The sequence below is a fragment of the Calidris pugnax genome, unplaced genomic scaffold (assembly GCF_001431845.1).
Source record: "Calidris pugnax isolate Ruff unplaced genomic scaffold, ASM143184v1 scaffold27, whole genome shotgun sequence".
Classification (NCBI taxonomy): domain Eukaryota; kingdom Metazoa; phylum Chordata; class Aves; order Charadriiformes; family Scolopacidae; genus Calidris; species Calidris pugnax.
The window spans coordinates 7,765,512-7,788,430 of record NW_015090893.1 but is presented as its reverse complement, the minus strand read 5'-3'; the positions used below and the strand labels follow the sequence as shown (position 1 = coordinate 7,788,430).

General features: G+C 44.0%; 3 protein-coding genes across 11 annotated transcripts in view; all 3 read right to left on the bottom strand.

The window, feature by feature from the left end:
* Positions 1-1,375, bottom strand: part of CREBRF (CREB3 regulatory factor) — a 26,356-nt gene extending 24,981 nt beyond the window's left edge. For 4 of the 8 annotated variants that reach the window (XM_014947891.1, XM_014947886.1, XM_014947890.1 and 1 more), the window contains exon 1: positions 337-468. The gene's annotated coding sequence lies outside the window, so the exon portion shown is untranslated. Of the gene's footprint in view, positions 1-336; positions 470-939; positions 1,057-1,357 lie in introns of those variants that run through there. The other 4 variants (XR_001412682.1, XM_014947894.1, XM_014947889.1 and 1 more) reach the window with 3 other exon arrangements.
* Positions 1,004-16,561, bottom strand: ATP6V0E1 (ATPase, H+ transporting, lysosomal 9kDa, V0 subunit e1). Of its 2 annotated transcripts, none has more exons than XM_014947898.1 (4): positions 16,365-16,561; positions 14,089-14,136; positions 6,690-6,817; positions 1,004-1,414 (listed from the first exon to the last, which is right to left on the bottom strand). In XM_014947898.1, exons 1-3 carry the CDS (start codon positions 16,466-16,468, stop codon positions 6,724-6,726), a joined length of 246 nt encoding a protein of 81 aa, XP_014803384.1. In that variant the 5' UTR covers positions 16,469-16,561; the 3' UTR covers positions 1,004-1,414; positions 6,690-6,723. The 2 variants fall into 2 exon arrangements, with proteins under 2 accessions (XP_014803384.1, XP_014803383.1); XM_014947897.1 differs by lacking the exon at positions 1,004-1,414 and adding an exon at positions 2,987-3,642 and having other exon boundaries at positions 16,365-16,560.
* A 1,436-nt stretch (positions 16,562-17,997) lies between these two features.
* RPL26L1 (ribosomal protein L26 like 1) overlaps positions 17,998-22,919 on the bottom strand; it is a 5,082-nt gene continuing 160 nt past the window's right edge. Inside the window, exons 2-4 of the mRNA XM_014948257.1 lie at positions 20,963-21,135; positions 20,114-20,254; positions 17,998-18,169 (exon numbers count right to left, since the gene is read on the bottom strand). Coding sequence (XP_014803743.1) covers positions 18,041-18,169; positions 20,114-20,254; positions 20,963-21,130 — 438 coding nt within the window. The 5' untranslated portion in view covers positions 21,131-21,135 and the 3' untranslated portion in view covers positions 17,998-18,040. The remainder of the gene's footprint in view (positions 18,170-20,113; positions 20,255-20,962; positions 21,136-22,919) is intronic.

Here is a 22,919-nt window from a genome sequence, read left to right as displayed (position 1 = left end):
GAAGGTGCCGCCGCTCCCGACGAACGGGGCGGAGGGGGGGGAAGAGTCGGAATAGACACCGACAACCGGGCGCTAACCCCGCGCTCCGGTCCCCTCCGCAGCCCCTCCAGCCATCGGGCCCGACCCCCGCCCCCAGCTCCGGCAGCAGCACCACGGGCTCTCCCGTAGCACCGGCAGCCACACCCCCCTTCCCCCCCCCCCAATCCGAGCGGGCTGCGGGCTCCCTCCGCCGGGCACCGTCCTCTCCACCCCACCGGGAGCCGGGACACCCCTTCCCGCGCCCCGCAGCCCCCCGCCCCCGGTCACTACAGCCCCCTCCCCGCGGGCGGTGCTCACCGGGCGGCCGGGGCTCAGCAGGGGGCGCCGCCCCGCGGGCTCCGGCCCGGACCCTCCATGCGGCTTCGGGGTTTGTTTTGTTTATGTCCCTTCCTGACGGGTTCCCGGAAATCGCGTGACTCGCCCCCCTCACGTGGGGAGGGAGGGGGGAAAAGGCCGTGCCAGCCAATCGCCGGCCGCCGCTCTGCCGGCCAATGGGGCGCCGCCCCGCCGAGGGGGGGGTGGGGGCCTCCCCCGTCACGTGACGGCGGAGAGGCGCGCGGAGGGTATTTAAGGCGGGGTGGCCGCGGCTCGTCTAATTCGTGTCCTGCGTCCTTCTGCTACCGCCCCGCACAGGGACAGGCGCTTGGGCCCCAGCACCGGAGAAATTATTAACAATTAATAATAAAAAAAGACTCGGCCGTTCTTGTGTTACTATTTGTAAAGGGTATTTCTTCTAGCATTTAGACGGCCTGCTGCATTTCAGCCCCTGGGGTACCAAGGCTTCCTTCCACTACACCTAAACCCCATCATGCCTGACAATGAGACCAAGCAACATTGTCTTGCTCATTAAGGTGTGACTCTGGCAAGAAGGGCCCAGCCGCCCACTCTGACAGTGCTTACCCCCCAGGTACAAGTGAAATCTTCCAGTATTTCCAGAAGAGGAAAAGGAAACTTCCACAAATTCTTCAGAACAATGTCCCACAAGGGGCACAGATGCAGATATTTGAATTTCCTAAACGATATAAACGGAAGAAGTTAAAAGCATCTGAAGTGACTCCAACCTGAACGCTTATTCTACGTGCTCCCAATGTTTGACTTGGAGTCTCCAAGACTTGGCTACGGAGTCCCCTTCCTGAACCCTCCACACTTTCTCCATCCCCCCACAATACCAGTACACGTGGAGCTCAGAGGGTTTCCCTGCCAACCCAGGCTTTCCATCTACTTCAAGCACCACCAAGCTTCCTTCACTTATATTTCAACACTCCGCGTTCTCTTCTGCTGTCCGAAAGCAAGAGGCAACTGCTCAAGACTTTGATACCTGTGTAGTTTGTTAAACACCAGCGGCTCTGTCCATCTGCTCCAATTTCCTGCAGTCCTGCAGAAAAAGAGGTAATTTTCAGCAGCGTTAATTCCTGGTACACACAGAGCAGACCATTCCACCATCGCGATGCAGACAGGAGGTCACACAACATTCAGCAGAACACAAACAAAAGATTATTTTTTCAGCTTCTTCAATCGTGCTTCTACTTGGTACCTGTTTCAGAGAAAATATTAAATGTTTGGATAAAGGGAAATTTCTTTATCTGGAAAGAACCTAAATAAAAATTAAACCACAGCTTGTCTATCCAGGCTTTGAACAGCTCTTTGCATGAAATTCACCAACAGTGAAACGCGCCCTGTGGACTCTCTTTGACTCCTCCTGGATCTTCTACAGGGAGCAAGAGCTCAGAACCTAAAACCGAAAGCATGTGAAAGAAAGTGACAATACCAATAGCCTAACACCACCGTTTGCCACTGGATGTTTTCTTTTTCCGTGTCCCACATTAGGGTAAATATGACAGGAAGATCAATATATTTTAAAAGAACTGTTACATATTCAGAATTGTCAACAGTGCCTTGAAGCATTTCCCCTCCCCATATGACGCAACATACCTTATCCTCCACACATACTTTAAAAACAAAAACAACCAACAAAACAACAACCACCTAAACTTTTATAAGATTATTCAATTTCCAGTTGTTTTAGGAATTATTTGCCACAAGCCATATAGCATTACGGTGTACAACTTCTCACCTGTTACAATACAGCTCTCAGTAACAGGTAACTTGAAAAAAGAATAAATCCACTCTTCCCGTCCTGACAGTCACTACGTTTATTTGTAACAGCGGGTGCGTTCTCATTTCTTTTGCAATTCGCACTGTCCAATTTTCAAATCACCCCAAGTTAACAGCGTTTTGTCAGGATCTTGGAATTTCCTGTGTAGAAATGAGTACTATCCCACTCAACAAGTTAACAGGGCTATCCAAAAGGGAAAAAAAAAAAAAAAAGAAACACCAACAAAAAAAAAAATCACAAACCCAAACCAGCAAACCGCTCCCTTATGTCCTTGCGTGCAATGGTAACACACAGTAAAGAATAACTGCGATTTGCCTGGAGGTGGTTTCAGGAGGCGAGACTGTACACACACAGACTCCTGTGCAGTGTTTATACCTTTTGAAGCCATTCTTTAGCAAACGACTTACGAGATTCACTGCCAACCCCATGGACTCAGCTGACGTGGAGGAGCCATGGCCATCCTTCCTCTCTGGCCAACATTGCCACGTGCTCTACCAGGTTTGCAATTCCACGTGCGAGTGTCAAGTCAGTATAAAACAACTGCTGTGTTTTCTGTTCAAATTGCTTATCAGTAGATGTATCCTCTGAAAAGGCTAGAGATTAAATCTACCTCCTATCAAAATTCCTATTTATGCTTCATTCAAACCCGTCATGTTATCTCTGCTATTCAGTCGCCTGGTATCAGCAGTGGGAAGCTCATGGAGAAGAGGCTCTCGAGCTAATAAGCATTCGCTTCTTCCTGTGGACTTTCCAGCAATTTTAGGTCACAAACTTAATCCTATTTTAGAACTACCCGAAAGGCCTCGGATGCAGGCAGCAAGCTTGCTCATCTCATCACACTCCATGACTTTATTCCAGTTTATCCACGTCATCTAAGTTTCGTCAACTCTGGCCAACTATCATTTGATTAAAACCACAGAAAAGCACATTGTAACAGTTAAGCACGGCACCAGAGCATTTTGTATAAAGCAGAGGATTAGTTTTATTCCCAGGCACGAAAAATTTAAGACCAAATTTCCCAAGAATACAACTCATTTTAAAAAAATAAATGCCATCAGCACGAGGCACCGCTGTTTCTCCTCTCTTCATACAGTTTCATTGCACACATTTCTTTCAAGTGCAGTCAAAGAGACCAGGGGTGAAAGCACAGGAAAAGACAACCTCAGACCTGGAAGATACATACAGTGTCCCTACAGGGTGAGTAAAATGAACAGGAAAGCTGACTTCATGACCCGTAAAAACTTTAGAAATTTTCATCACATCCGAAGTTAACAGGCAAAAAAATTACAGTACCAAAGAGGAGTATAAATTGCATGAGGCACACTGTTAAACGGTACAGTCGGAAAAAAAATACAGGGCTTTGAACAAGCCATTTGAAGCACAATAGAAAGGTTAAGGCATTAATACAGGCTTGGTATCCAGCCAACTACATTAAAGGCATCTTTGGGTCAGTGGAGTTTTTCATCTGGAGGAAATCTCTTCTTTACCTGCAAAGCAAGAGGCAAATTAATTATTCCTTTTCATGGAAACAATTTACTAATTGAAGACCTGGTTGTTAAATGCAACTATTTCCACTCCACAAATGCACTGAGAAATGGTCAAGAACTGTAGATAATTCATCTATGTGGAGCTTCAAGAATAACCTCTACTTTCTTTCTTAGCAGTTTCATTTCTGCAGTTACTACAAGTAGGTTCAATTCCATTACAAGCTGGCAGAACAGCTAAGCTACTAGAAAGTTTTGAATGCTGTAACAGCACTCAGACATCTGGATGATAGTCCTTCTTGCACTTGCATGAAGAAAGTTCCTGGATTGAGAACACAGACTGTAAATGGAGAAAGTTAAGGAGAAGCAATGTGATCTAACGCCGCTTTTTAAGAGAGGCTACAGCCCGTATGTGCCACAGCTACAGGAGTTTGCCCGTTCTTACATTTTGCCAGCCAAGCCATTAACTTGATTGTACAGACAAGTCATCTGATACATCATCATTACTTGAATTGCAGGGACACTGACCAAAAAAAAGACCAAACTTCTGTAATTTGGCATAGATCAGTAAAGTCAGCATCTGTAGAAGCTCCTCACTAGAACGCAGTAACCTTCTGTGTGCATTTTCAGCTTGCTCTGTTGGTCAAGTAAATTGGGTTTGCTTAGACCATCCTCATTTTTAAATAAGTTCTCTCCACTCTGGGAGTTAGTATTTCATTCTCTTTGCTTTAACTCTTTGTATCGACCACACTAATCCATCCAAACCTCAACTGAAAGAAATGGGAGGCAAAAAAAAAAGTATAGTACATGTACCTTGAATGCTGAAAAAGCACATCTTAAAAGCCAAAAATAACTGATCAAACATGAAACGGTAGCTGTATTTATGGGATTTCAAGCAGTGTCAGAGATATATCCCAACTCTTTCAGATGGAATCTAATTCACAGCTCCTCTCTAGTGAGAAACTCAACAGGAAGCTCAACAGCAAAAGACGGGGCACTGCAGCCTGATCAATGTAGCCACGTCCTTGCTGCTCAGCTCGCTCAATGCTACAAGAGTAATTTAAACCAGATCGTGGAGAATAGTATATGCCCTGTAATAGCACAGTTCTAGCAAGAAAGAACATAGTATTTAACTATGATATTTGAGGATCATCATATGCTTTTACTTTTTTTAAGCATTCTTTTTCACAAGGACAAGAACCTCCATTTTATTCTAAACATAAGCCAAGGAAATCAGATATATCAAAGGTTGAAACAAACCGTGTCATAACACAACAGCGTGTGCTATACAGGTCTCAAATTCTCCATTAATAGGTTAAAAAATGACAGCTCCTCACATAAACCTTCTGGCCATCCTAGAATGCACTACTTCCCTCTCTTCCTTGGTACAAATTTACCCCCAGATCTGGGAAAAATTCTTCACTGAAAGGGAGGCAGAAAGCTCTGATTCTTTTTGCAGATGCCTGGAGTTCAAGAGTTGTATCTCATCTCCAGTTGTGTTACAACACACAGACAATTTCAGTCAGAAGGAAGCCCAGTTTTTATATCCAAGGCATCCACGTGTCCAGATAACGACATTTCAATTTCACATCCCAGGCAACTGAATCATCCTCTGGGATTCAGGGATCTGTACGTCTATTGCCAGAATACACTGGTCTCTGTTTTAGCTAACTAATTATGTGTTAACACACGAGCAGTGAAAATGCACATAGGAAATTCAGCTTGACTGACTTAGCTAATTACAGGCCTCTACTTGAAGCAGGGCCAAGTCTACCTTTAACTTCTGCTTACTGCTTAAAAGAGAAGCTACAGACACATACACATGCCACAGTCGACAACACCGCAGTTCAGATGAAGCCTACTTTGAAGCAGCAGAGCTTTGCTTCAGGGTAAATGTTCAGGATGCTTTACAGTCAGCATTTAACTGAGCTGTAACATCAACTGTCATCTGTCTGCTGCTATTTGGCTTCTGTAAACAGAAGTTAAAGTAATAACAGCAAGGGGGTAGGCAGTTAAACCTAAAAAGACAAAAAAAGCCCCCACAACCCAACAACAAAACCAGTTAAAAAAAAATAAGCGTGTCTAATTCAGTTAGCAGCATAAAAACTGAAGTCATGTGTACCTCTTTCCACAGCTACCCCTCATTTGAACCTTCAACTCCAAATGCTGCCGTTCTAAGAGAAGCCTGAAGTCATCATGGTACTTTTCATAGAATCACAGAATGGTTTGGGTTGGAAGGGACCTTAAAGATCATCGAGCTTCAACCCCCCTGCCCTGGGCAGATACACTTTCCGCTAGACCAGGTTGCTCAAATCCCCATCCAGCCTGGCCTTGAACATCTCCAGGGATGGGGCATCCACAGCTTCTCTAACTTTTGGTACAAGACTTTGTATTTTTGTTGGTCGTGTCAGAAAGCATGCCCAAGAACTGCAACAACAGCATTCCAATAGCACTACCCAGAGAGCAACCACCAGGCTCACCTATGATTACAGCTGCACATGGGCTATCATTAAAAAAACCAATTAATTAAAAAAATAAAGCTCAGTGGTAGTGCTATACATTGATAGGAGATAAAAACCCATTCTAATTGCAGTTCTCACTGTAACCTCCCAGATGAATGAGGGCAACTGCCTATTTCCACACTTCCTTGGAAATCAGAACAGGTCTTAGATGAAATGGTAGTAGGCTTGAAGAGAGGTTTCACAGTTGTTAAAGATTAGGAAATCCACTTATGGTAGCTATTAAAAGACACCACAGCCCGATTTTTTTTTTTTGTAGGAAAAAGAAATGCACTGTTCTTACCAACCCCTGCTCACTGAGCACAGCACCACATGACATGATAGCAGAGAAAAATAACCGTACAAGAATTCAGTCCAAGCTTTCCATGGTATCCAGTCTAGATTAACATCCAAAATATGTTTTGTTGAAACCTATAGATAGGTTGCTCCTGCAAAACATCTAGCAATTCTGATCACACCGCTTACGCTACTGCTCAATTTCTTCTGAAGCTTTACCATACCAAATATATTAATAAGTCTGATCATACTCACCTTGTCAATAAATTGCAGCAGGGGACAGACATCCTTAAGGCCAGTCATATTTAAGATACCAGATTGTTTCATTGCTTAACTGCGGCCCAAAGAGAGGGTTGAGTTGAGCCAGAATCGCAATCAGCCAACTGCAAGACAAACCCCCCAACCCAAAAGAGAGAACATCAGCCAAATTATGAAGCTTACAATAATGGAAAGGCTTGTCCAGAGCACAAGTACTATCAGAGAAGAGGAGACTAATTTCAGGAAGGTCTACTATCAAATCAAACTTTACTCAAGCTCATACACAAAGACCAGATACCAGCAATGAAGATCTGGTACTGAATCACTCCACAACTGAAACAATAAATTGCCCTCTTTGATTTAAAGCAGCACAAACCCACCTGCCATTATTTCTCTCCTACTTTTCCTTTGACAGGAAAGTGTTTTGCAACAATGAAACTCGGGTATTTGTGGGCTCAGGAGAAAGAAATTTAAGAGACCTTTTCTCAGTGCTTTTGAAGCATCCCTTAAACAAAAGCCTCTGAGAAACATGCTCCCTCTCATTTGCTTTTATTTTCAGTGTAGGACAACATACCGTTGCAGACATGGGATATTCTTCATCAGAGACTGAACAAAAGTGAATTTAAGCCTAGCACAGAGATCGAGAAACAGGAACCTTAAGTAAAAGAGTACAATCCTACAGGAACACGCATACACAAAATTCAAAACCCCACAAGAACAAAACCAATATGACAACAAATCCCAGATCCTCAGCAACAGGAGCCTTGTCATCAGAGCAGCTCACAAACTAACACTGCAGAAGCCATAGCCAGAACTGAGAACAAGAGGAATGCAGTTTGTGGAAAATATCCAGGAGAGCTAAACAGAAATAAATATTCCACTGTTAAAAGCTATATTTGCTTTGTAAATATTACAATATTCAGAAAGAACAATGGATGCTTCCATGGATTTAAATCTATGTTAAATACTAACTATATAAACACATTTAGTGAACACACTGGCTCATCTGTCTGCTATTTCTAGAATGCTTTGTAAGGAGGAGAAAAAGCAGAGCAGCTTTGTAATGGGAGCTGCCACAAATGTATCAGAGTGCTTAGGCAGTCATGGAAAATTCCACACAAACCTTGATGCTTTGACCAGCAAACGAAGTACAGGTCGGCTGTAAAATGGCTAGAACAGCCAGGGGCAAAAGATGCGGGCCAGACTTAAAGAAAACACATCAATCCTCTTAAGGTTTACAAATATTTATTTTCAATGCTGCTTTCAGTTTTATACAAAGTAGGACTCTAGTTAAAATGACGTGCTGAGCCTGCAGCGGTCTATCAGTCATGCAAGCCTGGAAATACGTACCAGGCTCTACAAAGCAATTAAAACATCAGCAAGACACCACCAAGAACAGCCACTAACCTTTAGGTTGACATGTTTCTACTTTGCTATCCAAAGCAATGACAACAACGCATTTTGAAACAATGTTGATCATGAGGTTAAATTTGCTTAAGAGAAAAGCAAATTAGCTCTTAAAAGTATCACAGAATTTATTTTGCAAGGGTTAATTTTCAGATAGAAAAGACAGATAGATAGGGTGCCAGAGCACTGTACCATCTGCCTTCAGCATCCTGAACTAACAGGAGTGGGAGGAGGGTAGGAACACTAAAAGCCTGTGAAAGCACATTATTCTTTTTCTCACTGTACAGAAAGAAGGAACTCTAAGCACAAATATCTCACCTCTCTATGCTTCCTAAGTTCAGACCCAGCATGGCTGTGAATTAAATGAGCTGGAAGCACATTCAAAATATTGACGTCCCCCAGCTGTATAACCATGCTTTAGGCAAGCACTGTGCCGTTTTCAAAAGCTATTTGTTGGGACCATGCTGGATACCCAAGCTCTGAGCCATAGTGGCATTACAGGTCAATAGTATATTCCTCCTCCCTGCTCTGCTAGGGCCCAATAATTTAAAGCAGTAGTTAAGCACTGAGCTCTGTGACTCCCTTGCATTCAAGATTAAAACAAGATGGAAAAGCTTTTCCCACATTTAGCTTAAGCGATGCTGCTTTATACAATAACGGATCATGACAACGCAAAACAAACCACGGCATTCAAAGTAAAACAAAGCAAGCCTCTGTATCCAACGCCTAACGTTCCAGAGTTGCTAAAATCAGGTATGGCATTCGAGCCACCCACAGGCCCTTAAATTCTACCAGATACCACTTAGAGCAGGCAGTGTTAATTACCCAGCTCAGACAAGGAAATTAAAGTCCCTATGTTCTACCAGAAAGATTTTTTAAAAGGTCTTTCTACCATAACCGCCATCTGTCTATGCTGCATAATACAAATTAAGGTCCTGCTATCTCCGTTTAAATGTCAATTTGGGCAACCATATTTTAATCCTTTTAGAATCAGGAGCAAATAATGCCATTTTTCGAGCACACTGTACTCTGTTAGTAGAGTATTGTGGCACTTTTTTGGAAACTGCTTTCCACCCCCACCCCCCTCAAAGTACAACAAAATTAACACCATGCGATCAATATGGTTATTCGAAATGATCCCTGCTAAATCTAAACACAGGAGAAACTGCTTTAAATCTGAAGTTAATCAAATTTCAACTTACTTAGAACAAATTCAGTTTGATGCAAATCAATTTCTCAATCAAATGGTTAATAAAGACAAGAAATAGTTTTTTGCCCCTATTTTCACTGGAAAGGAAACTCGAAGAGTGTGAAAGCAGGTCTAGCAGAGTTCTAAACAGCTCTACAAAGAAGTAGGTAATGGTACTAGTTACCTACTAAAGACACAAAAATACAGAAGAGACCATACCTGGGACAACACCAGTTATTTTAATCCTAACATATCCAACAAAGAATCCTCTTTTGGGCTTCCTTCACGACTGGCAGGAAAAATTAGTCTTTGGTCACTGAAATTAAGGCCTGAAATTTTTTTTTCCAATGCCTCCCTCAAAATAAGAAACGGATGTGGGAAGAACAAACTTATATACGTTTGAATAAAACAGAGGAAAGAAAGGTTGGATCAGATGATCTTTCGAGGTCCTTTCCAACCAGGGCTGTTCTACGATTTTATACAGAATTCAGGATGCTGCTTTATACAATAACGGATCATGACAACGCAAAACAAACCACGGCATTCAAAGTAAAACAAAGCAAGCCTCTGTATCCAACGCCTAACGTTCCAGAGTTGCTAAAATCAGGTATGGCATTCGAGCCACCCACAGGCCCTTAAATTCTACCAGATACCACTTAGAGCAGGCAGTGTTAATTACCCAGCTCAGACAAGGAAATTAAAGTCCCTATGTTCTACCAGAAAGATTTTTTAAAAGGTCTTTCTACCATAACCGCCATCTGTCTATGCTGCATAATACAAATTAAGGTCCTGCTATCTCCGTTTAAATGTCAATTTGGGCAACCATATTTTAATCCTTTTAGAATCAGGAGCAAATAATGCCATTTTTCGAGCACACTGTACTCTGTTAGTAGAGTATTGTGGCACTTTTTTGGAAACTGCTTTCCACCCCCACCCCCCTCAAGACACCACCAAGAACAGCCACTAACCTTTAGGTTGACATGTTTCTACTTTGCTATCCAAAGCAATGACAACAACGCATTTTGAAACAATGTTGATCATGAGGTTAAATTTGCTTAAGAGAAAAGCAAATTAGCTCTTAAAAGTATCACAGAATTTATTTTGCAAGGGTTAATTTTCAGATAGAAAAGACAGATAGATAGGGTGCCAGAGCACTGTACCATCTGCCTTCAGCATCCTGAACTAACAGGAGTGGGAGGAGGGTAGGAACACTAAAAGCCTGTGAAAGCACATTATTCTTTTTCTCACTGTACAGAAAGAAGGAACTCTAAGCACAAATATCTCACCTCTCTATGCTTCCTAAGTTCAGACCCAGCATGGCTGTGAATTAAATGAGCTGGAAGCACATTCAAAATATTGACGTCCCCCAGCTGTATAACCATGCTTTAGGCAAGCACTGTGCCGTTTTCAAAAGCTATTTGTTGGGACCATGCTGGATACCCAAGCTCTGAGCCATAGTGGCATTACAGGTCAATAGTATATTCCTCCTCCCTGCTCTGCTAGGGCCCAATAATTTAAAGCAGTAGTTAAGCACTGAGCTCTGTGACTCCCTTGCATTCAAGATTAAAACAAGATGGAAAAGCTTTTCCCACATTTAGCTTAAGCGATGCTGCTTTATACAATAACGGATCATGACAACGCAAAACAAACCACGGCATTCAAAGTAAAACAAAGCAAGCCTCTGTATCCAACGCCTAACGTTCCAGAGTTGCTAAAATCAGGTATGGCATTCGAGCCACCCACAGGCCCTTAAATTCTACCAGATACCACTTAGAGCAGGCAGTGTTAATTACCCAGCTCAGACAAGGAAATTAAAGTCCCTATGTTCTACCAGAAAGATTTTTTAAAAGGTCTTTCTACCATAACCGCCATCTGTCTATGCTGCATAATACAAATTAAGGTCCTGCTATCTCCGTTTAAATGTCAATTTGGGCAACCATATTTTAATCCTTTTAGAATCAGGAGCAAATAATGCCATTTTTCGAGCACACTGTACTCTGTTAGTAGAGTATTGTGGCACTTTTTTGGAAACTGCTTTCCACCCCCACCCCCCTCAAAGTACAACAAAATTAACACCATGCGATCAATATGGTTATTCGAAATGATCCCTGCTAAATCTAAACACAGGAGAAACTGCTTTAAATCTGAAGTTAATCAAATTTCAACTTACTTAGAACAAATTCAGTTTGATGCAAATCAATTTCTCAATCAAATGGTTAATAAAGACAAGAAATAGTTTTTTGCCCCTATTTTCACTGGAAAGGAAACTCGAAGAGTATGAAAGCAGGTCTAGCAGAGTTCTAAACAGCTCTACAAAGAAGTAGGTAATGGTACTAGTTACCTACTAAAGACACAAAAATACAGAAGAGACCATACCTGGGACAACACCAGTTATTTTAATCCTAACATATCCAACAAAGAATCCTCTTTTGGGCTTCCTTCACGACTGGCAGGAAAAATTAGTCTTTGGTCACTGAAATTAAGGCCTGAAATTTTTTTTTCCAATGCCTCCCTCAAAATAAGAAACGGATGTGGGAAGAACAAACTTATATACGTTTGAATAAAACAGAGGAAAGAAAGGTTGGATCAGATGATCTTTCGAGGTCCTTTCCAACCAGGGCTGTTCTACGATTTTATACAGAATTCAGGAGGGCGGAAAGAAAAAAAAGACTGTGCGATTAGGCAAGTTCTATCTTGGAACAAATGCGGAGAAAAATCTGCTTTTTGTTGTATTCTGGCAAGCAGGCACTACATACGTAATTGATGTGGTTGGGTATAACCACCGATGATTAAAAACATAATAAGATCTTGCTGCTGCTCTTTTTCCAAGGTGTAATTGGAGAAAGCCAAAGGGGATACAAAATACAAGTTACAGCCCACAAGATTATGAAAGAACCCCCTCACTGGGCACACAAGGACAGATTTTAAGTCATGTTAATGACACTAGATTTATAATAGGTCTGTCTCAGTACAAAAATCACTTAACTTACAAGTGAAACAGCACCATACATTTGAAGAGTTCACAGCATATAGTCAAAGTTATGAAGCTTTACAACAAATACATTTCACATCATAATCTAGATGATTGTGCAGATGCCACATGGCCTCAAATTCAAGGAAACTGCCCTTCTTCAAACAATAAGGAAAATGAACCCTAAGCTTCTAGGACTTTAGAAGAGTAGGACATTATTTGTTAAAATACAGAATAGGAAGAACTTAAGTGAGAATTTTAAACAAACAAAACCAAAACAAAACCCATAACATTCTCCCCCCCCAAACCCTACCCCAATTTACTGTAACCAAAACACAGTAACCTAGTGAAAATGAGCATCCGGTTGCCCTTTCTTCGGGAAGCATTTGGGACCTATCAGGAGATTGGGCTGCTACATACTTTATGAGCAGGGAAGCTTTGTAGTGTTGGCAACTTCATAGCACCAAGATTCCCAGATTTCAATCTCACATTCAAGTTGCTGGCACTACAAAGCTCTTCTCAAGTTTCTACATCTGCTTAGCAAAACTCATTTAAAAAACAGTCATGGATAAAAAAACCCCACAGGATCAAGTTTGCTGTACTTTATGAAATCATTCTTCTGGATAGCTGTTAAGACTTCACATATCAAATACAGTGAATTAAAAAAAATAAATAGGCCTCACCTGTGTAAAACCTGAATATCACATTATTGAACTAAATCAAACCTGCATGAGCCTGTGCCACAGGCCAACCCATTGTGGAACTAAACAGGCTTCTCCTGGAATATGCTGACACCAGTAATATGGCTTTTGGCTGTTGGTTCTTAAGAATGAATCTTGAGATTAGAGATCCATTTTTCTAAATATTCATGTTAAGCTCCTTAGAGTAGCATAAATAATGCCTAAAAACCTCAGGAAAGTACAAAGACTACTCAGGCTCAGGTGGAAGTCTGAATAATGATTTTATTACAAGTTAACCCTAAAGATCCAACCAGACTTTTACCAGTTTACTCTCCATGGCAAATTCAGTTATTTCTGCTTAGCACTTTCTTTAACAAGATCAGTCTCTAGTCTTAAACACCAAAACAGAACCAAAAACAAGAAGAGAGAGAAAACAATAAACATGCTTTCTCTTGCAGGTTACAGCTGGATTACCTTGACAAAAACCAAACATGGTATGACAAGCACCTCAACAAGGTATTTTATTCTTTCTACTAATTCTCTTACAGCCTCAAAATATACTGTGCATTTAAATAGAAACAGTCTTACTATTTCAATGTCACAAAAAATATTTGTCATATATAAAAAAACCCGTATGTGTAAGTTTTTCCACCCACTGCTCTACCAGATTTTAAGAATATATTCAGTCAAACCGAGTAAAGCAAAACACATCAGTAGGTTTAAATTAATATCACCCTAGAAATAAATTTAAAGTATAAAGAATGAAAAAGGCAAAAATTCATTTTGCTACCATGAATCAGAAAAATTCTAGAATTGACAAACTGCCGTTACACTTGTGAGCAAATAAGCTAGTGAACTGGAAAGGAATAATATCAGGTCAACACAGGGCACTATTCAACAGTGACGTGCCAGAGGACAAGTATAATTCTGATTTAATTCAGTATCTTCCAACGGGAAAAACGTTCTCTCCAGCAAGTTGAAGGTCTTTAGAACTAAGAATTCTAAGAGCTGTCAAAGAACACACGTGTCAAAATCTCCATGACACGTTTGAAAAGATGCCCCCTAAATGTTTTGAGGATATAAAGAAGGAACTTTTGATTACATCAGAACTGTGCCTTGATTAAGAGGCAAGACATTATTTATACTTACAACAGGTAGCAGCAAACAGCACATGTCACCAGCATTGTGTTGATAACACTGTGAAAAGGAAGGAGAGAAACAGCTGATTAAGTGTCATGTTATGACTGACCACAAGATACATCGGAAAAAAAAACCCAAAAGCAAACAAGAACTAGTTCAACTTTGATCATATGGAAGGTGACTCAACATGAACGTTCTAACTTCTTCCAGCTGAGTAAGTTGCAGAGGCCCAGCCTGAGACTCTGCAAAAGAACTGACACAGCTCTGGCAAACAGAGGTATACAACTGTATTTAACAAAAATCACTCCTAAGAGGAGCAAAATCTTATGCAGTCAATGTCCTTACTCCATTTCACAGTCACTTCTACCAGCAAGTTAGTAAACTACTGAAACTGGATGATCTAACACTACCAGTATTCTGTAAACATTTTCTCCATTTGCAAAATTCTGCTTACAGAAAATTTTGGTATCAAAATATATCTTTTAATTTTTATATCATGACTAAGGGTTTCTCAAACTCAATACAAAATAGGATCTCAAAGCCACACACAATTATCTGTAGGGTAAGATTTTCCTTTCTTGCTGAAAGAAAACTGTGTCAGAAACCATAGTTAAGCTGAAAAGAAGCAAGAACCAACCAGCTATTGAAACTGAAAATGGAAAAACTGCAGCTACACACACACACGATTTTGAAACGGGAGGAAAAGCAATGAGGTTTTCTAATAGCAATCGATCTATGCAGCTCATGGAACTTAGTAGCAAAGTAGAGGATTGGTTTTTTTTTCTTTTAAATTATTAAAAAGTATTTCTCTCTATGGATTTCGCCCCTGAACCAAGTAACAAAAACTCATGCCATCTCATTAACTTCCAACCCTTTTGTGACATGGATAACATCCAATTTTTTCTTCTATCAACACACACCCATCTTGTCAACTTTCAAGCAAATCCAACAAAGCTTCAGGACCTCCTCCTTTCCAGGAGTCCCAGAGACATTGTTCGGAAGTTTTAACACATGCAGTGTGAATTCTTAGGTCAATTAAAGTTTGTATTGACTTCTTTTTGTTAGAAGAAGATGTTAGAAGAAGAACAATCCTGTTCAGAAACAGGCTTTGAGTTTTTGTTTGGTTTTTTTCTTTCGGGTTTTTTTTTTAAGACCATGAGAAGTTAACAGACTACACAGTGTTACTACAGATGTGTTCTTATAGAATCAGAACACATTTGTTAATCACATTTTGGAGTAACAACAGAACATCTGCTGGTGACCCACATACTTTAAGGACATGGCTGGAAGACTTATTTCCAAGACACGTACTAAAACAGGCAAGTTTTCAGGCAGAAAACACACTTCAAGTTTAAAAGTGTGGCAGTAAATATCAGAGCTAAGTAGGACTGAGGAAAATTCCTCCAAGTTTAGATAATCAACTTAGAGAAAAGACAGTTGGTACCTGTGGAGTAGAGGGGATGTCAGAGAGAAGAAGAGAGATTAAGAAGTCATTATCTCCTAGGGAAAAGAGAAAGACAAAACCTTGTCTACTTTTTAATCTGAGCATCTATGATCCCTGCAGGAAAAACGTTCTCTGCTTAGGCCTTGGTTTTGTCCTCAGGCCATCACAGCGACAAGGCCACTAGCACACATTTAAGCACCAAACAGAGATTTACTACAGGAACTTTTGCAGTCTCATCCAGTATGAAACTGGAGGATGCTGGAGTAAGTTAGACAAAGACGAGTAAGGAAAGAAAAAGGAAGTTATTGCTCATCCCCATCTAACTTCATCACACACCTCCACGCCCCAGGAGGCCGCGTATGCGGAGTTTTACTGGGCTTGAGGGGAAAACTCAAGCTCGTTGATTATTAAGGGCAGAGATTCCTCTCCCGGCTCCGGCCCTGTGCTCGGGAAGCCTCGCAGGCGTTTACTGGGGCCTGGCTCCCGGCTGGCACAGCCGCCTGGGCCCCGGGCCCGCCCGCCCTCCGCGCTGCGCCAGCACAGCGACGGGCAGCCCGCAGGGCCACTGCGGCAGGAGGCGGCGGCTCCGGGCCCGGCGGAACGGCCAGCACGGCTCATACGGCGCTACGGCGGCCGCCGGGCCTCGACGGCGGAGGAAAGGGGAACTCCAGAGAGAGCCGGGGCCGCAAGGCCGCTGCTGCCCGGCGGGCCCGCTAGGGTACGGGGCGCCGGGCCCACCTCCGCTAAGGGCCTCCTCGCACGCTGCCCCCCCGACGCCTGAGGAGGAAGGGAAGGGGCCCGCCGCCGCCCTCAGAGCTGCCCCGGCCTCCCGGTCACTCACCCGCGGTTGGGCCCCTTGGGTACGAGCCACGGCAGGACGCCGCCGACCAGCCCCCAGAAAACGCTCATGACGATGATGGGCACCGTCAGGCCACCGTACGCCATGGCTGAGCCGGAGGGGGGGAAGCTGCTCGGTGCGGCCCGGCGAGCTGCCTCCCCTCCCCTTCCCTTCCTCACCGCCGGCCGCCGCGCCCCGCCCCGCCGCCTCCGCCAATCAGCGCCCGCGACGTCACCGGAGGCGCGACGAGGGGACGGCGGCGGCGGCCATGGGCCTGCACCGGACCCAGCCCGAGACGGGGAGAAGGAACCAGCCTTCGGGGCAGGGGTGGAGCTCCGGGGCCGGCTCCGGGCTCATCAAAACACCGGGAAGGCGCTCGGGGCTCTGGCTCAAGAGGAAGAGAAACGGCACCGAGGGAAGTGTGGGAGCGGCGGGGGACAACCCGCTGAGCCTACGTAAAAGAAGTGACATTCAGAGCCGCCTTCTAAATCAGCCTTCCTGTCAAGCGTCAACGCCCATAAACGATTGCAGAAGAGCAAATTTAATTTTGCTCCATTCTCAGCATCCCAGACTGCAGTGTCGTTCAGTCAGAAGCTGACCTTCCTTATCAGCAGAGGGCCATTCTCAAAAATAAACACTTTCAGTGGCTTCCAGGGACAGGACAAGGGGCAACGGGCACAAGCTGGAACATAGAAAGTTCCACTCAAATACGAGGCAAAACTTCTTCATGGTGAGGGTGGCAGAGCCCTGGAACAGGCTGCCCAGGGAGGGTGTGGAGTCCCCTTCTCTGGAGATTTTCAAGACCCGCCTGGATGCCATCCTGAGTGATGTGCTGTGAGCAACCCTGCTTTGGCAGGGGAGCTGGACTAGAATGATCTCTAGAGATCCCTTCCAACTCTGACAATTCCATGATTCCATGATTCACTGCACCACTAACTTCAACTACTTGCACAGCTGTTTTCAACATGCTGCAGCAGCTCTCAATTATACATCTATAAATCTCTAAAAACCTGATTTCCACTTAATAGGAAAGTTCACCCTAAATACCGTTAGCGACAGCACTGACTCTGCCTTCGCTCCTGCCCTTTGGAAGCCAGCCCGCTCCACCCCACCAGCACTGCTGAGGTAACCCCCCTCCTCAAGCTCCAGCATTAACCCGAGAGCCCGAGACATCACACAGCAAACGCAGCGCTGTACGGCTGGGGAACCTCTGAAATACCATCCTTTACTGTCAAACACATGAAACAGTTGAAAAAACCCATAATTTAAGAGGATTCCAGAAAGAGATTCATGGTCAGAAACAGCTCACTTTAAAAAAACATTAAATATATATGGGGCACAGAATTAACATGTTCATTTAAAACCATGGACTCATCTAAGTAAGTGTTAAAAGATCAGTGGAAGAGACAGATGCACAACTGTCATTAGATGCATGTTTTCAGGATTGCATTACTCTTTCTGTCGCTTGAAACATCCCTTTACGGGGAAAAAGTCTTTTGTTTCCGTAGAAGTAAAAAAAAAGGTATAAAAAGCTTTTTAATTTAGTGTAAGTATGTTTTACATAGCCAACATCCAAAAGAGAATGAATATTTAAATGCTGATCAAAACTTTCTAAAGGAGAAGACACAACAATAGGTTTAATTTTAACAGTTCTTTAATGGTGTCAAAAAGGAAACCATCTATTCTTGCATCTTTTCGATTGTTTCTTCCTTGTATTTGCCCTTCTCCTTGCCAACCTGGCGAGACTTGGCTTTACGCTCCAGGATCTTTTTGCGGTCTTTGTCCAGTTTTAGCCTAGTGATCACCACCTAGAGAAAGGACAAAGAATTTAGTGTCTCATCAGCGTTAAAGCACAGCAACCTGACACAACTGCAGGAACAGCACGGCCCAGGAAGATGACTGCTGACAGACTGCACCAAATCCCCCAGGTTTTGTTTCCATAGACTATCTAATTTGGTTTGAGTAGAACAGAGGTACTAAATTCCTTTCTGTATTTCAAAACACTGAGCTATATTAATTTTTCTGGGTACATTCAGTGACGAGAACATATGGACAGTTTTTTTCAATGCACAGCCATAACATTTGTACAAACTGAAGAGCAGCCAAATTTCTATCCATCTACATAACACAATAATTACTTTGAACTAAATCTCATTTCCATTTCGCTACTCAAACATGATGGATGCTCCACCCATCTAAAACACAGCCTACAGCTTCTTCCCACCACCACAAAGGCAAGTAATGGGTCATAATTTTAATTTCTCCATGTTTTAAGCAATGCTGTCTGAATTTCAGAACACTGGAAAACGATGCTGCTGCCACTGGGCATTATCATATCATATCATATCATAGCTGTGGTGGTTGGAATAGCCAATACATCTGGCTAAACTACAGGCAAAAAAGTAAAAGTTCATGCTTCATAGTGACTCACACAAAGACACTTTAAAGAACACATCTGCTATTGAACAGCTGCGAAGCGGCCAGGCAATCATCAGGTATTACTAACATGGACACATTAAAGGTAACTGCGCACCCCGTTTGCTACCAGAGCTTTAATGGGATCTCCTAACAAAGCAGCAGCAAATTGCAGCTCTGATTTTCAGCCCAGAAGCAGCTTTCAGTGCTCTCTGTGCCCCCTCCAACCAGCAAAGAAATCAATGTGTTGGTGTTCCCGAGAGCACTTCATAAATGCCACTGACCATCAAATCCTAGAAAAAAACCACATCAGCTGCAGCAGGAGCTGCAGGCTCCCGCTCAGTTCTACTGTATGCTCAGGTCTCTCTTAATTACAATCAATTCCTACCTTTACCTAGGAGAGGTACAAACTGTTCATCCACCCCACTGCAAGTTTGCAACAAACAAAACATTCTTTTCTTCTGCCTGCATTAATAACCCGCAATCTTTACGCAAAGCTTTATCAATTTCTGATTCCCAATTAGAGGAAACTTTCAGAGGAATGAAGGACCAGCACAAATCTCAATTTCTTCCACTGCTATTTACTGGTTCCATCGCAATGTCACCTTGTCCCTCAAATGTTATTACTGCACACAAGTCGTTATGTTGTTTTGGAATAATTATGCTTTCCCTCTGCTGAACACGCCAACCATTTAGACCAGAAAACCTGTTACAACTGGATTTCTTCCACCAGCACTTCAGCACGTGTGCCCGCTCGGCAAGGCTGAAGCAGACTGATCTCATCTGCTTCAAACCAGGTTTTGGCTACTTGTTCTGTTGAGTTGGAAATGTTTTCCTGTTATGATCTAAACAGGCTTTGCCTGGTTTTCCACTAACTCTAAACATTGTAAATCACTTCAGGCTAAAACCAGATTCAGAAGAACTTTGTTCACAATAATCCACAAGAACAAATCCCGATTCTGAGCCTCTATCTAAACATTCCTAACACAGTGCAAATGCCACATAGCAAAGGATTTTTCTCAACGATCTATTTTGTGCTTAAAAAACACCAAGCTCTTCAAAAAAGTATTTCAGCAAGACTCCAAAGTCTCTAGCAGCTTCTCCACCAAATAAGCCCTAGAAACATCGAGGAGTTCTTGCTTTCAGCTGTCATTTCTCTATCACAACACCGTGTGCTAGACAACATTTCCCTGTTTATTACCCCCCGTGATGCTGTAGCACCTCAGTCCGTTATCCCACACACCGTAAGGAGGTTCTAGTTATGCCACCAGCAGCGCTTTCATCTGCCAGCAACAAGGTCTCCCCCCGTGTCCCCGGTCTGAGCTCAAGCACCGTACCTTGCTGGGGTGGATCCCCACGTGGACAGTGGTGCCGTTCGCCTTCTCACGCTGAACACGTTCGATGTAGATGACGTATTTTTTCCTGTACACCTGCACCACTTTGCCGATCTGCTGTCCCTTGTAGTGGCCCCGGACAACCTGAACAACAACGTAAAGAAGCATACTGTCCCGTGCTTCAAAACCACCCGTTAAATAATTAGCAGACCTTAAGAAAAGCTACCTAATTATCCCAACAGAAAAACAGAACTACACAGGTTGAAATCCCAAGTCTAGTCTTTGTACACACATGCCAGAAACACATCCATTACTAGACCATTTTAGCAATCACCGAAATTGAAAATATAACAGATCAGAACTGGACTTTTCCCTCATTTTCTCTGTATCTTCTCAGCAAGAAGAATAAGGGTCAACTTCAACAGTTTTTTGTTAATTTTTCACCTGTCATTGCATTTTAAAACAAAAAAGCCACTTAACTTGGATGCATTTCTAAACTGATCTTTCAAATATTACAGGTAGCAAACAGTCTACAGAAAAGAAATAATCCTTTGCTTTTTGTTTTGTTGTTAGTTGTTTTTAATGCAGTGTGACAATCAACACACGTAACTAAAATGCAGCAAAGGTGCCACCACGCTTGTGCTCCTTGTGTTTTCCTTTTCACTGATGTGATCTCAAGCAACACTCGAAAGGCCAAGTCCATGGCTCCGTTAACCCATATTATTTCTGGAAGACTCACGGCAAAGCTCAAACTTGAGCATGTTTAGCCCTTCCCTTCTGCAGAGGGAAACCAAAACACAGAGACAAGACCCCGTGTGACGGTACAATGTAAAGGACAGAGAGCGCAGCTACCTGGACTTCATCGTCCTTGCGAATGGGCATGGAGCGGACGTTGTATTTCTGCCTCAACTCCTTGGAGAGGGGGGAGGACATGATTTTTCTTCGAATGTGAGACGGCGCATTGAAGTGTCGTTTGCGGTTCTTGCTGCGGTCTGAGGTCACAAATGGATTGAACTTCATTTTGGCTGCATAAAGAAAAACGAGAGTTTGAAAGATGCTTGTAACTGGTGCACGCTGGGCTGATCATCTACACACACGAAGTATGCTAAGGCTGAAAAAGCAAATTTAACTATTTTTAATCCCACCCCCAGTTCATATACTCTTACAAAGTGGACTTCAAATAAGGTTTACACCTCTTCCCCGAGTGACGGTGACGCTGTGATTGACAGATGTGCTTCACACACACACATCAGACCGTTCTAACCCAAAACTCACTGTTTTCAGAAGACAGGACACACGACTGACTCGTCTTAATTTTGTGCTGCAGTGTACACTGCAGTCATTTATAAAGCACAGCTGTAATTTGGACTGGCAGAGACAGGGAACCGGGACTGCTTTGTAACATGTACCACCTGACGGGTCCACATAACAGATCTGCACACCCGAGACACCGTCGGCCTTCCCTAAATCTTACCACCTGCACTGCAGGGCTGGCTGTGGTGGCACCACCCACCCTGACACAGGCAGGGGCTCTCGGATGATGCTTTTGCTCAACTCCACAACTCGCAGCTACAGGGAGCTACTGGAGAGGGTACAGCAAAGGGCCACAAAGATGATTAAGAGCCTGGAGCATCTCTCTTATGAAGAGAGGCTGAGGAACTTGGGTCTTTTTAGTCTAGAGAAGGCTGAGGGGGGATCTGATCAATGCTTATAAATACTTAAAGGGAGGGAGTCAGGAGGACACGGCTGGTCTTTCTCAGTGGTGCCCAGTGACAGGACAAGAGGAAATGGGCACAAACTTGAATATAATAAGTTCCACCTAAACATGAGGAGGAACTTCTTTACTGTGAGAGTGATAGAGCACTGGAACAAGCTGCCCAGAGAGGTGGTGGAGTTTCCTTCTCTGGAGACATTCAAAACCCACCTGGACACATTCCTTTGCAACCTGCTCTGGGTGGACCTGCTCTGGCAGGGGGTTGGACTAGATGATCTCCAAGTCCCTTCCAACCCCATATGATTTTACGATTCTGTGCACTCGCATCTCCTGTGCCTGCCGGCCTGGGCTGTGCGGCCACTCAGGGCACCACAAACTTCGCGAGCTGCGTTACCCATTGACCCCTTACCGAGCACCGGGCCGGAGCAGCCAGAGCTCTGCACGGACTCCGAGCTCCCGGGGCTCAGCTCCCGCCCCACCATCCACCCCCGCACCCGGGCTCCCTCACCGTCTTACCCCCCTCTCCTCTGCCCCGCCGAGCCCACCAGCGCCCTCACCCCGGGGCGCACCCCCCGGGCCAGCCCCGCTCCCCTCCGCAGCCAGCGCGGCAGCGGGGCCTAGGCCGTGCCCGAGGAGACGGAGCCCCCTCCCGCCCCCGGACAGGCCCCGCCAGGCACACCGCGGGTGTCCTCGCCGCACCGCGACCGGCGGCGGGCTAAACATGAGGAGGAACTTCTTTACTGTGAGAGTGATAGAGCACTGGAACAAGCTGCCCAGAGAGGTGGTGGAGTTTCCTTCTCTGGAGACATTCAAAACCCACCTGGACACATTCCTTTGCAACCTGCTCTGGGTGGACCTGCTCTGGCAGGGGGTTGGACTAGATGATCTCCAAGTCCCTTCCAACCCCATATGATTTTACGATTCTGTGCACTCGCATCTCCTGTGCCTGCCGGCCTGGGCTGTGCGGCCACTCAGGGCACCACAAACTTCGCGAGCTGCGTTACCCATTGACCCCTTACCGAGCACCGGGCCGGAGCAGCCAGAGCTCTGCACGGACTCCGAGCTCCCGGGGCTCAGCTCCCGCCCCACCATCCC